This window comes from Saccopteryx leptura, chromosome 6 (genome assembly GCF_036850995.1).
Source record: "Saccopteryx leptura isolate mSacLep1 chromosome 6, mSacLep1_pri_phased_curated, whole genome shotgun sequence".
NCBI classification, from domain to species: Eukaryota; Metazoa; Chordata; class Mammalia; order Chiroptera; family Emballonuridae; genus Saccopteryx; species Saccopteryx leptura.
In genome coordinates, this window is record NC_089508.1 from 160,970,618 (window position 1) to 160,987,531 (window position 16,914).

At 41.5% G+C, this 16,914-nt stretch overlaps 1 protein-coding gene across 2 annotated transcripts in view; it reads left to right on the forward strand.

Annotated features, from left to right (window-relative positions):
* Positions 1–16,914, forward strand: part of CTNNA1 (catenin alpha 1) — a 223,156-nt gene that overhangs the window by 67,526 nt on the left and 138,716 nt on the right. For both annotated transcript variants that reach the window (XM_066342973.1, XM_066342974.1), the window contains exons 4-6: positions 4,662–4,828; positions 5,338–5,457; positions 14,673–14,942. In XM_066342973.1, the coding sequence (XP_066199070.1) occupies positions 4,662–4,828; positions 5,338–5,457; positions 14,673–14,942 (557 nt within the window). The remainder of the gene's footprint in view (positions 1–4,661; positions 4,829–5,337; positions 5,458–14,672; positions 14,943–16,914) is intronic.

Sequence of the window (16,914 nt, forward strand, 5' to 3'; positions counted from 1 at the left end):
TTTGAATTTGCTCTTTGGTTCAGGGATTCTTTTTATTTTGTATTTTTCTGAAGCTGGAAACGGGGAGAGACAGTCAGACAGACTCCTGCATGCGCGCGACCGGGATCCACCCGGCACGCCCACCAGGGGCAAAGCTCTGCCCACCAGGGGGCGATGCTCTGCCCCTCCAGGGCGTCGCTCTGCCGCGACCAGAGCCACTCCAGCGCCTGGGGCAGAGGCCAAGGAGCCATCCCCAGGGCCCGGGCCATCTTTGCTCCAATGGAGCCTCGGCTGCGGGAGGGGAAGAGAGAGACAGAGAGGAAGGGGGGGGGGTGGAGAAGCAAATGGGCGCTTCTCCTATGTGTCCTGGCCGGGAATCGAACCCGGGTCCCCCGCACGCCAGGCCGACGCTCTACCACTGTGCCAACCGGCCAGGGCCGGTTCAGGGATTCTTATTTGTACTGTCTGTGGTCTTTCTATACCTGTCTTCCATACTTTGAGAACTCAGCCCCCAGACACGCCTTCTTTTTGTATACCTCATCTTTATTAGTGGTTATAAGAACATAAGCACTGGCATTACAAAAAAGCTAAAGCTGCCTACTTTTTGGTGGTTGATAGGATTAAATAAAATATGTTAGTGCCATATTGTGGACAATTAACGAGTGTTCAGTATTACTGTGTTGCTTTTTTTGTTCAGGTGCCCAAAGTCTTTCCTATCTTAGGAAGGTAGAATTTCAGAATACTGTGTCTTCCATAAAACTTACTGGTCCTTAATACATCCTCCTTTGAAACGGTATGGTACTTGGTGTCTTTCTTATAGCTTGTATGTTAAAATGCCACATGATTTCTGTAAGATCACATTCTTCTTTTCTGGATTATAAACCCACTTAAAAGCAAAGATAGTCTTGTTCAGCTTTGTATCTCTGGTAGTGGATAGTATACAATAGGATTTTAATAAATAGGTGAAATTTTGTTTATTTTATCTCTTATTTAATATTATTGTTGCCTAAGGCAGAGAACTCTTTCTTCAAGTCTTTGAGACAACTTCTCTCATGAGTAAATAGCTTTTCCTACTCTTTTCTCATAACACCTTGTCCACAGGGCTATTGTAATTCTTTATTATATTTTATTTTTTTAAGCGAGAGAGATACACAGAGAGGGACATAGGGACAGACAGACAGGAAGGGAGAGATGTAAACCATCAATTCCTTTTTGAGGCACCTTAGTTGTTCATTGACTACTTTCTCACATGTGCCTTGACCAAGGGGCTCCAAATGAGCCAATGACCCCTTTATCAAGCCAGCGACCTTTGGGTTCAAGCCAGCAACCATGGGGTTATGTCTAGGATCCTACACTCAAGCCAGCGGCCTCACGCTCAAGCTGGATAAGCCTGTGCTCAAGTTGGATGAGGCTGTGCTCAAGCTGACCTTGGGGCTTCAAACCTGGGTCCTCAGCATCCCAGGCTGATGCTCTATCCACTGTTTCACTGCCTGGTCAGGCGTGATTGCATTGTATAGGTCCTAATTTGTGAGCCCTTTGAGTACAAGTTCTTTGTCTTTTTCTTTTTTTAAGTTGGGTTTGGGGGAGACAGGGAGGAAGAGGGGGAGAAAGAAATGGGAAGAGGCAGGAAGGAAGGGAGAGAGATGAGAAGCATCAACGTGTAGTTGCGGCACTTTAGTCGTTCGTTGATTTCCTCTCATATGTGCCTTGATGGGGGCAAGAGGGGTGCCTCAAGTTGAGCCAGTGATCTCTTGCTCCAGCCAGCAACCTTTGGGATCAAGCCAGTAATGGGATCATGTCCATAATCCCACACGCAAGCTGATGAGCCTTCACTCAAGCCAGTGACTTTGAAGCTTTGAACCTGGAACCTTAGCGTCACAGGTCAACACTCTATTCATTGGTCAGGCAGCCTTGTCTTAATTAGCTTTTGTTTAGTTATCTGTCCTCTCCCCTCCATCGAGCTCCATGAGGACATGGGCTGTTTCTTGTGCCCTGTATTCCTGGCACATCATACAGTCTTTGATGTATCATGGTGCTCAAATATTTGTTGAATAAATACATTAACAAATGAAATGGACTATCTTTTTAATACCACAAGATAACATTTTTAATGTCATGTATCCACATAATAATTGTGCCTTATGTCTGTATCTTCCTATGTCTGTATCTTATATACAGAAAAAGTGTTTTAACTGAAAAAAAAATTTTTTTTTTTCTGAAGCTGGAAACGGGGAGAGACAGTCAGACAGACTCCCGCATGCACCCGACCGGGATCCACCCGGCACGCCCACCAAGGGCTACGCTCTGCCCACCAGGGGGCGATGCTCTGCCCCTCCGGGGCGTCACTCTGCCGCGACCAGAGCCACTCTAGCGCCTGGGGCAGAGGCCAAGGAGCCATCCCCAGCACCTGGGCCATCCATGCTCCAATGGAGCCCCGGCTGCGGGAGGGGAAGAGAGAGACAGAGAGGAAGGATGGGTGGGGGGTGGAGAAGCAAATGGGCGCCTCCCCTATGTGCCCTGGCCGGGAATCGAACCTGGGTCCCCCGCACGCCAGGCCGACGCTCTACTGCTGAGCCAACTGGCCAGGGCTTGAAATTTTTTATTGTCTAAGTTATTTCTGACCTGACAAATATGCAGAGTCGGAGCTTGGCTTGATTCTTAGCATATATGATGCTTCTAAACCTAATTAATATGTGAATCTAAGGGTGAATTTAACCTCCCCCCAACTCAGATTATGCAAGTAAGTTTGATGGCCAGAAGAAATTTGGTAGTTGTTTTTGGAAGTAGCTAGAGTTTTTTAGAATGTAGTTTTTTTTACATTTGTGGAAGAGATGAAAGATTGAGTGTTCTTTAAGCTTTAATCTGGACACATTCAGCCAAGGGAGGGAAGATACATTTTTTCAGGTATCTAAAGGTAGTCACCATACGGTACTTGTAAGTATAACTGGTGGAACAGACATGGCCCTGGTCCTCTTTATGCTTCCAATAAAAGAGGGACATTATAGGCACCTTATAGGATTCTTATTTTTTATTTATTTATTTATTTATTTATTTAGTATTTTTCCAAAGTGAGAAGCAGGGGGGGGGAAAGGCAGACAGACTCCCGCATGCGCCCAACCAGGATCCACTCGACATGCCCACCAGGGGGCGATGCTCGGTACATCTGGGCCATTGCTCTGCTGGAGTTGGAGCCATTCTAGTGCCTGAGGTGGAGGCCATGGAGCCATCCTCAGCGCCCAGGCCAGCCTTGCTCCAGTGGAGCCTTGGCTGCGAGAGGGGAAGAGTGATAGAGAGAAAGGAGAGGGGGAAGGGTGGAGAAGCAGATGGGCGCTTCTCCTGTGTGCTCTGGCCGGCAATCAAACCCAGGACTTCTACATGCGGGGCTGATGCTTTACTGCTGAGTCAACTGGCCAGGGCCATATATATGTTGAGCTATTTTTAGCGCCTGAGGCAGAGGCTCAATGGAGCTCTCCTCAGTGCCCCAAGGCTGACACGCTAGACCGAATCAATTGAACCGTGGCTGTGGGAGAGGAAGAAAGATAAGGAGGGGACCAAGAAGCAGATGGTCGCCTCTCTTGTGTGTCTTAACTGGGAATTGACCTGGGACTCCCACATTCTGGTTGACACCCCTACTGCTGAGCCAGCCAGCTAGGGCCCTTATATGATTATTAATAGAAATGAATGACAAAAACTTTGTTATTGACAAGTTTCTAGGAAATGTAATAAATATTTATAAATTCTTAGCATTGTTGAACTCAGGATTGTATAAACTGGATATTCCTAATAAGTATAGTAAAATGTATGTTTTTAGCTTAATTTTCTTTATTATAGATATAATACCTGTTATAGAAAAAAAATTTTTAAGTATAGAATAATGTAAAGGATCATATTGCAACCTAGAAAAACTATTCTTTGCCCCTAGACTTCAGTCTTTTCTTTTTGTACAACAGATTATATGCGTTTATCATTTTTTCATTTTTTCTTTTTAAGGTTCCATCATATGTCTTAACATATTTTCATATAATGTTAATATTTGCAGAGTAGTCATAGGTTAGACCACAGTGTATTTAACTAAATGCTTATTGTTGAGCATTTGAGCTGTTGACAGTGTTTTACTATGAGTGAGTCAGTGACTGAACTCTGTCTTCCACATATCATGGAGTCTCTTACTGTTTGAGCTGTACACATTAGACAGTTGGGATGGTTAATGAAGTGTGGTGGTTCTACATGATGGTCCTGTATTTCTGTATAATTCTGTGACTGTGAGGATAGATAACATTAGATCCATTTTCTCATTCAAATCTTGGATTTAGGTTTATTAGGATAATAAATGTTCCTTTTTTAAAAGTAATATTGTTAGGTCATTGGAAAGAAGTATTTTATTTTTAAGACTCTTGATATTTAGTACCAAATTATTTTCTAGATATTGTGCTTTTACCAAGAACATAATGAGGGTGCTTTTCTTAGTAACAAGTTCTAAAACAAAAGATAAAGACAAACCCCCCCCACAAAACCTTAAACTAAATTTCACGCATAAAATATACAAAGTTTAAACTATTTTTATTTTTTTAAATGTAGACCAGCTATTGGGCTCGTTTCTGCTGTTTTGTTTTCTCTGTGCTTGACCTTAGTCACAGGGCTGAGAGTGATCTGCTATTTGTTTTCTTCATTCTGTAAAACAGGTGATTTGATGAAGAGTGCTGCGGGAGAGTTTGCAGATGATCCCTGCTCTTCTGTGAAGCGTGGCAACATGGTTCGGGCAGCTCGAGCTTTGCTCTCTGCTGTTACCCGGCTGCTTATTTTGGCTGACATGGCAGATGTCTACAAATTGCTTGTTCAGCTGAAAGTTGTAAGTACAGGCCCATGTCTGTATAATTTGTTTTCTCAATCACAGTGAGACTGCTGCTGGCCATACTTAGTTCAGCATTCCTTGGAATTTGGATTGGTTTTGAACTTGGGTTACCTAAGTGGACCAGGAATGTGGTTAATTTCCACTTCTTTATTCGAAGTGTACATCATACTGGTTCTACTGTGTTGTCTTGGTTCTAATGAAGAGCTTGTAGCAAATGTATTGTTTTGACTCCTTCCTTTTTTGTGGTAGTGATTAAACATTTCTATCAGTAGTTCCAGAGTTGAGAAACCAAGACATGTTAAATTTGTATTCTTTAACTAGAAGTCAGTAATACTGTCCTTTCCACCTCCCATGAAGCTCCCATGGAGGAGCCGCTCAAATGTTTCAGTACCATGTACACTAAAGAGAAAGTTTGGCTTGCTGAGTTGCTGTTAAAAGGCATAAAAAATTCTTTATACACACTTACATTGTTTAAAGTTTTTCTTCTTTGTGGGTATGTTTAATAGGTGGAAGATGGTATTTTGAAACTGAGGAATGCTGGCACTGAACAAGATTTAGGAATACAGTATAAAGCCCTGAAACCTGAAGTGGATAAACTGAACATTATGGCAGCTAAAAGGCAGCAGGTACAGTCATGATTTGGGGATATATTAAAGTTGTTTATATTATTACCTAGTGGGAAAATTTTATTTTACCAAGGTTTTCTGAAGGTACCAATACCTCCCTCTGTCAGAATAGTTTCATTAAAACATTTAATTTACAAGGTATTTTTTTCAGTATTTTAAAAAATTTAGCTGTATTTATGTTGCGTTCCTACTCTAATCATGTAAAAGTTTCGCTTTATGTAACTGGGCGATTTGCGATAGTGTAGGAGAGGCAATAGTTAAGTATATTCAAGGATTACCTTGAGGTGATAATAGAGTTTAAGTTGGTTTTTAAAAAACCTTACACCAGTTAAAACATACTGAAATTACTTCTGTATCAGAAAATAGCTCTCCTCTCTCCTCACATTTTTTCACTTTTTAAGTATATTTTAGATCCATGGGTTTGTGGAAGTGGAGGGCCAGCTAGTTAGACGCAGAATTTTGGACGGGGATAGAGGGGTGGTCCACACTTTTAAGTCCCTGCGTTGTTCAAGGCTCACTGTGTTTTTTATTAATCATTATTAGTAGTTTCCACAGTGTTAGGAATTTGTGTTGTGTGGCATGTGGATCATGTTATTATTTCCAAGCTCTTTGGCGTTTTTTTGCTGTTGGGTGCTTTGCAGTCTTCTGTGAGCCCTTCTTGTTGGATGCTGAGTGTTAGATGTGTGTTCTGCTGGGGAGATGCATATGTCACTGTTCAGCTTCTTAAATTTACATAGTCGTGATCAAGCTTTCAATTCTTATTTTTAAAGAAGCCCTGAAAATATGAATTATTATTGTTAAGTCAATACCTATATCAGGATAATTTATGCTGCAGTTCACAGAAAAGCTAGCTCCAAAACGACTTAACAATGGGGATTTATTTTCTCAGTAATTATTAAGTCCCAAGTTATGTTTTTGACTTTAGGGTTGTTAAATTTAAAGATTTTGCATTATCATCAAAGATCCAGGTTCTTGACATTTTCCAGCACTGCCATCTCCAGGGTGTCTGGCACCGGATGGCTGCTGAAGCTGTAGCACGCAGTCACACACATCAGTATGGCTGGGGGAGAGGGGCTGTTCCGAATGTCTTTATAAGCAAATGATGCAGAAGCCCCTAACACATTTGCTCTAAATCTGAATTGGGTCACATCTCTATTCCTCACTAATTATTGTTAAAGAGTAAAGCAGTTACTATGTCTGACTCAGAGTAATGAAGATCTGCCTGATGGTCTGAGATGGGGGTGGCCTTCTTGAGGACACTCTTAAGAGCTCAGACAAGCATGAGGAAAATGAGGTTGGTACTCTAAATGTCCAGTAAATAAGTCTCAGCTTTGAAGACTTCTTGGTAACTTTCACTTGGTTATTACATTAGTGTAAAAACTGTACCCTACATGGTTGAGAGGATTTTTAAAATTTGGCAGTTTTAAAAAAATTTTACTGATTTTTTTTGTTTGTTTGTTTAAGAGAGAGAGAGAGAGAGAGAAAAACAGAGATAGAAAGAAATATCGATCTATTTGATCTATTTCTGTATGTGCCCTGACAAGGAATCGAACCTGCAATCTTTGTGTATTGGGACGACGCTCTAACCAACAGAGCTATCCAACCAGGGCTAGGGTTGAGGATGCCATTAAACAATATATGTCAAGTATTTAATACAGTGCCAGGCACTAATGGGCACTCAGCAATGGGTAGTTGGTGAAGAATATTTAGTTATTACTCATTTTAAGCTATAAGATTTGATCATACTTAATCCACACATATAAGATCCTTTTACATTTCCAGTACTTAATTTTACAGACAATATAACTAGATTTGGTGTACTGTCTGAGTAATATAGTAGTTAGTTGTACTCAATGTACTTTTAGCATTTGTCCTACTATTAGCTTTTGTCTCTATCACATAAATCTCAAATAATTTTTTCCTTTAGCTGAGGCTGATTGGTCCTTAGAACTTATTGTATCTAATAGCGTGCTAAGTCTATAAATATGGCAAGCTAGCCAATTTATGTCTATAGTTTATTTTACTTAATGTTTTTGATACAGATTCTTATTTGAATACCTGAAATAAATGTTAGTTGTATTTATTGACAAATAGTTGCATTCTTAAAACCTAGTCAGATCTTGGTTATGAAGACTTAATATTATATGAGGAAAGTGAGAACGTTTAGACTGACATTATTGCATATTTTTGTAAAATGGTGAAATAAGTAAATTGATGATGATCTTGAGATAAAACATAATAATAGTCCAGAATTTTGTATGCTACTTACTGGAAATGCTGCCCAGGTGTTTTTGTTGTTTTCTTTAAAATTTTCCATTGATTTGAGAGAGGGGAGAGGGAGGGTGAGGGGGGGAGGGGGAAAGAGAGAGAGAGAGAGAGAGAGAGATCAACTCATTGTTGTACTTAGTTTTTTCACTTTAGTTGTGCACTCATTGATTGGTTCTTGTATGTGCCCTGACTGGGGATTGAACCTGCAACCTCAGTGTGCTGGGATGACACTCTTCCACTGAGATACCCAGCCAGGGCCACTGCTTGAGTTTTAATTATGTGTGCCATGCCCTGGCCGGTTGGCTCAGCGGTAGAGCATCGGCCTGGCGTGCGGGGGATCCGGGTTTGATTCCCAGCCAGGGCACATAGGAGAAGCGCCCATTTGCTTCTCCACGCCCCCCCTCCTTCCTCTCTGTCTCTCTCTTCCCCTCCCGCAGCGAGGCTCCATTGGAGCGAAGATGGCCCAGGCGCTGGGGATGGCTCCTTGGCCTCTGCCTCAGGCGCTAGAGTGGCTCTGGGTGCGGCAGAGCGATGCCCTGGAGGGGCAGAGCATCGCCCCCTGGTGGGCAGAGCTTCACCCGTGGTGGGCGTGCCGGATGGATCCCGGTCTGGCGCATGCGGGAGTCTGTCTGACTGTCTCTCCCCGTTTCCAGCTTCAGGGAAAAAAAAAAAAATTATGTGTGCCATGCATACATGAAGAGTTTTTAAAACATAATCTCTGATGTATTAAAGGAAAAAAAGTAGTAAATTTCAAACACTTCCAAAATAAGATGTCATAAAAATCTTGAAGTTATTAGTTAACATGCCAGATGATCTTCTGTTTGCCCCTCCCGATCTCTTTTCTGCCTGGTTCACCCTGCTTTCTGCCTCAGAAGCCTTATCTATCTGGACTGCATCCTGGGGCTCCTTTGCCCTCTGGCTCTTGGTTGCTTTGGCCAGTAGGATATCAGAGGACATAGGAGAGTGAGGCTGGGATTTTATTCCCCTCCCTGCCAGTTGCTGTGGGTGGCTTAAAATTATATCCTGTGTCTGGTGGTATTCTCTACACCTTGCTCCCTGGATTTAGGTAACTGCTTCCTCCTCTTGTTTCTTCAAGCCTAAGTGCTGTAACAACCTTGCGGTTTCCCTGTATTTGCCTATACTTTTGTAGCATAGTCCTTAAACCATCTTTGAATTACTTTGCTTTTACTCTCTGTTTACTGCTGGTATCTTAGTGATTTTATCTGGTCTCTTAGTTCTGATTTTAAAGCTTATCTTGAGTTTGTAATATGTCGTGCTCATTTATAGTTTTCCGTGGGCCTAATACTTTAATCTTTAGTCTTAGTCTCCCACAGTAAAATCCATTGAATTGGCTGGCGATAGGCTCCCATGTGCCTCCTGTTCATAAAATTGCCTTTTATAGGATCTGGGCCTTGGGGTAAAGTAGTGCTTCTCTTGGGAATTAGGCTGCTATTCATTTTATCCTAAGGTCCCAGCCTGAAGGAAATGTCATTCTGTCTTTTGAATATTACCCACTGGCCTCCTTCAGTAACTTGTCCATTTTTCTACACTGTGTTTTCTGGCAGAATTCCTCTATTGCTATATGCTTAAGCCTCCTGGTGTGTTGTCACCTTTGACTTTTTCTTCTGTGCCCAGGCATGGTATATAATAATTTACTTCCACATTGAGCTCCTTATCTTTGCAGGCAGCCCTAGTCCAGAAAAGGATTATTTCCTCATGAGCAGTATTTGGGTTCACTGTATGTACAGGCTCCCTTAGCCTCCCTTGTGTCATTTGAACAGCAGCTATCTATTGAGGAAATAATAAACCTCATAAAGTCTACAAGCTTTCTGGAATTTACTTATTTGTTCTTAAGGTTTTTCTGAGCACAGATATATAAAAGAGTTTCTCCAGGGGCAGGGGATATGATTCCTTCTATTTATCCATCCATTGGTTTGTCTGGCCAGCTGGCCACCCACCTAACCATTTATTCATCCACTCATTCTGCCCTCCCTCCCATCCTCCCTCCTCTCATCCTCCTTCCCATCCTCTCATCCTCCCATCCTCCCTTCCATCCTTTCATCCTCCCTCCCATCCTCTCATCCTCCCTCCCTCCCATGTCCTCTCCCTCCCATCTTCCCTCCCTCCTGTCCCTCCTCCCTCTACCCTCCCTCTCTTCCTCCTTCTCATCCTCCCATCCTCCCTCCCATCGTCCCTCCCATCCTTTCATCCTCCCTCCCATCCTCTCATCCTCCCTCCCATCCTCTCATCCTCCCTCCCATCTTCTCATCCTCCCTCCCTCCCATGTCCCCTCCCTCCCATCTTCCCTTCCTCCCATCTTCCCTCCCTCCTGTCCCTCCTCCCTCTACCCTCCCTCTATCCTCCCTCTCTCCTATCCTCCCTCCCTCATATCTTCCCATCCTCCCTCCCTTATATCCTCCCATCCTCCCTTCCTCCCTTCCTCCCTTCTTCCCTTCTTCCCTTCGATCCTCCCTTCTGTCCTCCCATCCTCCTAGCCTCCTAGCCTCCTGTAAACCATCTTTAGTCATATAAAGCCTGGGTCCAAGGCAAGCTGTCTTTTAAAAATAGGCAGGTAACCTGCTACAGCTTTTGTCAGTCTTCCACTTGTAACATACATTGTTACACATCCTCTCTCTTCAGCATTTTTGGGATTCCATGGGGGTTCACTCATAGGACCTGGCTGAACTACCATCTGGGTGAGGAATGTTTAGAGACCAGAGTCCACAAAACCCAGAGCTCCCTCCTAGTGAGGAATGTTGCTAAAAATTATGAATAACTCTAAAATGTTGTTTACTGTGTACTAAACACTATTACAAGCCCTTTTAAAACATACACTCATTTAATCTTCATCAAGCCCTTTTAAAACATACACTCATTTAATCTTCATAAAATAGTGTAAGGTAGATACTCCAATTGGTCAGGTAGCAATTTCTATAGATGAAGGAACTGTATGTAGCACAGAGAGGTTAAATAATTAGGCAAGGTCATTAATAAGTGGTTGAACCAGGTTTTGAATTGGGGCTCTCTGGCTTCAGAAGACAGAGATTTTGTCTGTTTAAACTGCTACTATAATCCCTAGTGCTTAGAACATTGCCTGGATATAGTAGTGCTCAATAATATTTATTTAACGAACACGCTAATAAGCCACTTCACTAACACATCCATTTTGGAGTGGAATTCTGAGTGTGGCTAGAATTACTTTCTTGGGCTAGAATATTATTGGCTCACTGGAAGTGTTGACTTCCCATTTGGCTGCAGGCTCTTCTTTGATGATAAGGGTAAAATATATAGGACAGAGGTTAAGATGGGCCAGCATCAGTTGTGGTTCCTGTAAAGAGGACTGCCTCTGCCTCACGCTGTCAATGCTATACAGCTCATTAAGGTATTTGTAAAATTGTAATTTTTACCTAGACTACGAACTATGATTTCCATGATTATTTTTCTGAAAACCTTAACAGCATCTGTTGGTATTGGATAGTACTGCTAGTGTTGTATGTGTAAATTACCTGGACTAGCTGGGTTTGACCATGGGCCATTTCATTAAGTCATTTGAGTCCAAGAGAAGACATCTGATCAAGTATATTTATGGAAATGAGAGAAAATTTCTACTTGAATTTCCAGTTCTGGGTAAGGGTGAGTGTTATAGATTGTTTCAAAGTTAGTTTCTATTTCTTGGTCACTACATGTGATAGTTCAGATTACACTGAAAGCAGTAATTTCTTTCTTAAGTTTTCTGTTTGTTCTTGAATCTGCCTGAAACCTAACCGAATTGGTGAGTCATAAAGGTTAAAGTAGACCAAGGGACTTTAATTTCATAAGTAATGTATTATATTGCTTAATAGCTCACTTTTCTTCACTAATCTGGATTACTTATAAGCACTATATATTTTGAATATTTGTGATTGATCATTATTATAGTAAATAGTGCTGCCTTGTGATGGTGTCCATTTTTTTATCTGTACTTAACAAAATCTAGTTTCTTTGTTAGCACTAAGGAGAAAGTAGAACATTTAGCAGTTAGGACAAATGATATTTAGCTGTCTTTTTTTTTTTTTTTTTTTTTTTACAGAGACAGATTCAGAGAGAGGGATAGACAGGGACAGACAGACAGGAACGGAGAGATGAGAAGCATCTATCATCAGTTTTTCGTTGCATGTTGCAACACCTTAGTTGCTCATCGATTGCTTTCTCACATGTGCCTTGACCGCGGGCCTTCAGTAGACCGAGTGACCCCTTGCTGGAGCCAGCAACCCTGGGCTCAAGCTGGCGAGCTTTTGCTCAAACCAGATGAGCCCGCGCTCGAGCCGGCGACCTCAGGGTCTCGAACCTGGGTCTTCCGCATCCCAGTCAGACGCTCCATCCACTGCGCCACCGCCTGGTCACGCTAGCTGTCATTTTTATCATAGCTTAAAATATATTTCCCAATACTTAATAAATGGAAATCTATCCAGAGATACATTGTGGTGAGAGCAAGACGTTTAGAAAAAGCCATATAGAACACATGCACCAGCTACTTAAGCATAACGGTTAGCCCAAGCTGCATGTCATAGCTTCAGTCTTGAGATGATCATCAATTCTTGAAATCCACAGGATTCTATTTCTGAATATTTAACCTAATGTAGTCTTTGGAAAGGTAGAAGTTTATTAGACTAGGCCAGGCAGTGAGTGGCTTTAGGTAGGCCAAGCATTCAATAGTAATTCCGACACTATTAACTTGAGGTAACCACAAGTTTGTCTGGTGATCTTTATAAGAGGCTGCACTGATCTAGATTATAAGTACTTGGAGAGAATGCCAAAACCAATTGCAAAACTTTTACAAAACAGAGGGGAATACAAGTGGTTAAAGGCAAATGCCTCCCTAGCAGACTTCACATCCTTGAGGTTGTGGTAAGGGCAGGACATTTTGAAAATGCTACACAGAATTTATACACTAGCTGTTTAAGCATAATGGTAAGTTTCAGCTCCCTTCATAGCTTGAGACTTGAAATGATCACTGATTCTCAAAATCCACAGCATTCTGTTTCTGAATTTTTAGCCTAAAGTGTTGTGCTATAGGGCATTTGGAGTGCTGTGAGCAAATTTGTGAATCGCAAATTCAGATTCCAAATGAGAAAAGAACTATAGGAGTAAAAGAAAGCTGTCACATTACACAACTTTTGAATAAAGATGCAAACAAAATATATAGTGAGTTGAAATTTCAGATAAGGAAACCACTTTGATGTCTCTAATGCTTAATTAGGAGCTCATCTTGAAAGATGAGCTATTGAGAATTGACTTTGACCTTTGTAGGTTAGTCAATTTTCTCTTACATGTTTACACATGTAATACTCACTTTTAACACATTTAAATTTGTACTCTAGGATTCATTTGGTGACATTAACATTGAAATTTTATAATTACATAATAAAATAAGAGTTGGAACAGCTCTGGTGGTCACATATTTCTCTTCTGTGGTGGTGCTCCACATTTACTAAAGACTTAAATTTTTTTTCCTTTGAGTAATTTCAGTATCAGTGGGATATCAGAAGTACCCCTTTTCATCTTGCTTATTGTTGGTATTATTTACTTGTCACCTAGCACATCCACCCTGTCTACCAAGTCGATGCTAGTAGTGGAAATCAGGAAATCCAGGAACCACAAATCCTTTTAACTGTGGGTTATAATTATGGGGTAGAAATTAAAAAAGGACAGTTTCACTTAAAACCATGTATGTACATAGAGTATTACAATGAAATACAAACCTTTTGATTTATAGTCAGGGAGCACATGAGCCTCAGTTTTGTGCCTAATGACGTGTGTCCTAAGGTAGTCTTTGGGGTTGGGGAAGGGAGGGGAGGCAGGACTTGTGTACTTGGAAGAACACCTGGCTGTTTTGCATAGTTTTGATACACCTGTGGTATACTATCCTAAATTTCACAAAATTCTTGTAATGAATTTTTAAAACTTAACTTAAAAATCCTCATAATAAATCTTACTTTGTTTAAGTATGTCTCTGAATGATTTTTCTATTTTGGTTGGAATAGGTACATCTTTATATAGTTGTAATCAAGGTGCTAATCAGTTTCATGTGTTGCTTTTTATTTAGCACTATGGTAGGTAACTTACATGCATTACCCCATTTAATTTTCAATACAAGAAGGTACTATTATTGTTCCTATTTTACAGAAAGTGAAACTGACCATGGAGAGTTAAAATAAGATCACAATAGCCAGGAAAAAGTAGAGCTAGAGATTGAAATTCAGGTGTATGTGGTTTGGAAAAGTTTGAACTCTACCTACTAGCCATACTGCCTCCTTTTTTTTTTTTTTTTTTTTTTTTTGTCCCGGAGGACAGCTGTGATTGGCTCCAGCCACCCGCAACCATGTACATGAGTGGGAGGAAATGAGTGGATTGTAATACATGAGAATGTTTTCTTTTTTTTTTTTTTTTCTTTTTGTATTTTTCTGAAGCTGGAAACAGGGAGAGACAGTCAGACAGACTCCCGCATGCGCCCGAACAGGATCCACCTGGCACGCCCACTAGGGGGCGACGCTCTGCCCCTCCGGGGCGTAGCCCCGCCTCGACCAGAGCCACTCCAGCGCCTGGGGCAGAGGCCAAGGAGCCATCCCCAGTGCACGGGCCATCCCTGCTCCAATGGAGCCCTGGCTGCGGGAGGGGAAGAGAGAGACAGAGAGGAAGGGGGGGGGGGTGGAGAAGCAAATGGGCGCTTCTCCTATGTGCCCTGGCCGGGAATCGAACCCTGGTCCCCCGCATGCCAGGCCGACGCTCTACCGCTGAGCCAACCGGCCAGGGCCACTGCCTCCTTTTTGATGAACTTTCAAGCTAGACTTAATGAAAATATTGTGTCTAATTAGTAGAATTTCTAACTTTTTAGTATTTACTGACAAAGTTATATATGAATAGAACCCATATAGAGACTGCTCCAATTTCTTGTTTTACTCTTGTAGGAACTAAAAGATGTGGGCCATCGTGATCAGATGGCTGCAGCCAGAGGAATCCTGCAGAAGAATGTTCCGATTCTCTATACTGCATCCCAGGCTTGTCTACAGCATCCTGATGTTGCAGCCTATAAGGCCAACAGAGACCTGATCTATAAGCAGCTGCAGCAGGCAGTCACAGGCATTTCCAATGCAGCCCAGGCCACCGCATCAGATGATGCCTCCCAGCACCAGGGTGGAGGAGGAGGAGAACTGGCATATGCTCTCAATAACTTTGATGTAAGTTATGCTTGCGAGGAAACTTCAGGCTCTTGACCATCTTGCAAAGTTAACAGATTTCTGGGAAAATGTGATCAAGGTTTCTAATGAAAGCTCAATTTTTACTTAGATTTGCAATCTAAGTTGAAAGAAATTTTATGACTCATCAGTCTACTTATCTTGACTTGGCTGAAAGCATTTATCTTTCACTTTCTTCTTTCTTTCTTTCTTTTTTTTTTTTTTTGTGGCAGAGACAGAGAGCGTCAGAGAGAGGGACAGACAGGAAGGGAGAGAGACGAGAAACATCAATTCTTCGTTGTGGCTCCTTAGTTGCTCATTGATTGATTTCTCATATGTGCCTTGACCAGGGGGCTACAGCAGACCGAGTGACCCCTTGCTAGAGCCAGTGACCTTGGGCTCAAACTGGTGAGCTTTTTGCTCAAACCAGATGAGCCCGTGCTCAAGTTGGCGACCTCGGGGTCTCGAACCTGAGTCCTCTCTGCATCCTAGTCCGATGCTCTATCCACTACACCACCACCTGGTCAGGCTCTTTCTTCCTTTTTTGTTTGAGTTAAACTTCTGAATTCTTCTACGCATCTTGTATTTTCTATGAGGTTATTCTTTATTGAGAATATGAGTTCAGTTAATTTCAACCAAGATTTTAACCTTTTGTCAGATGTGAAGCTCTGGGGATACAAAGACAAAATGTACAGTCTGGTGGGCTCAGTCTGTTGGGAAATACACATCATAAATGACTAAAACAGAAATGCCATAATAAGCTTACTTTTCTGCCTAGATATACTTTTCTTCTCAATGACTAAATTGTAATAATAAATAAAATTTAATTAAGTGGAAGCAAATTTGGGGTTAAAATACTTTTGTAGCATAATCCTATGCAATTACCTTTTATAGATGATGTCTGTATATTCTTTGTACACACTGTCCGATGTAGCTAATCCTAATTTTTTGGGGTAGGTTTTGTATTTTTAAAATTTTTACCCACAATGCCTCTTGCCTTCCAGTAGATGGCAGCAGTTTAAGATTTTTTTTTTTAATTATTTTTATTTATTCATTCATTTTAGAGGGGAGAGAGAGAGAGAGAGAGAGAGGAGGGGGGAGGAGCAGGAAGCTTCAACTCCCATGTGTGCCTTGACCGGGCAAGGCCAGGGTTTTTTGAACTGGCAACCTCAGCATTCCAGGTCGACGCTTTATCCACTGCGCCACCACAGGTCAGGCCTTAAGATTTTTTTTAAAAGTGGTTTTTAATTTTTTTAAACCAACTGTTGGGTTAATTTTTAAAATTTTATTAACATAAGGGAAAACTGCTTTCCAGGTGGGCAGCATCTTTTCATATGTTAGAATGCTTTATAGAATCAATACAGTAGAGTGCATTTTATTTTATTTTTTTTTTACATTCTTTCTTTTTTTTTTAAAATAATTTTATTTTTTTAATGGGGTGACATCAATAAATCAGGATACATATATTCCAAGATAACAAGTCCAGGTTATCTTGTCGTTCAATTATGTTGCATACCCATCACCCAAAGTCAGATTGTCTTCTGTCACCTTCTATCTAGTTTTCTTTGTGCCCCTCCCCCTCCCCCTTTCCCTCTGCCTTTTTCCCCCCCTCCCCCCCCCCCCCCCCCCCCCCGTAACCACCACACTCTTATCAATGTCTCTTAGTTTTACTTTTATGTCCCACCTATGTATGGAATAAGTGCATTTTATTTTTAACATTTTTTCCCTTTACCATTTCTTTCCTTTGTCTCAGCACTTTACTTTGGCTTGGGTAACGATCCTTGCTGATATGAATGGCTGATTTTATGCTTTTCATAAGTTATAAAAACATGATGTTAGAACTGAAATTTTACTCTGGAACCTTAAGCATTAAATGGCCTTATAGCAAACTCTTATGATGCATCTTATAATTTACTGGCACTATTGTTTTTCCCACTCAAATTTGGCAGTATTGGGTATTGGTCTCTTTTAAAGC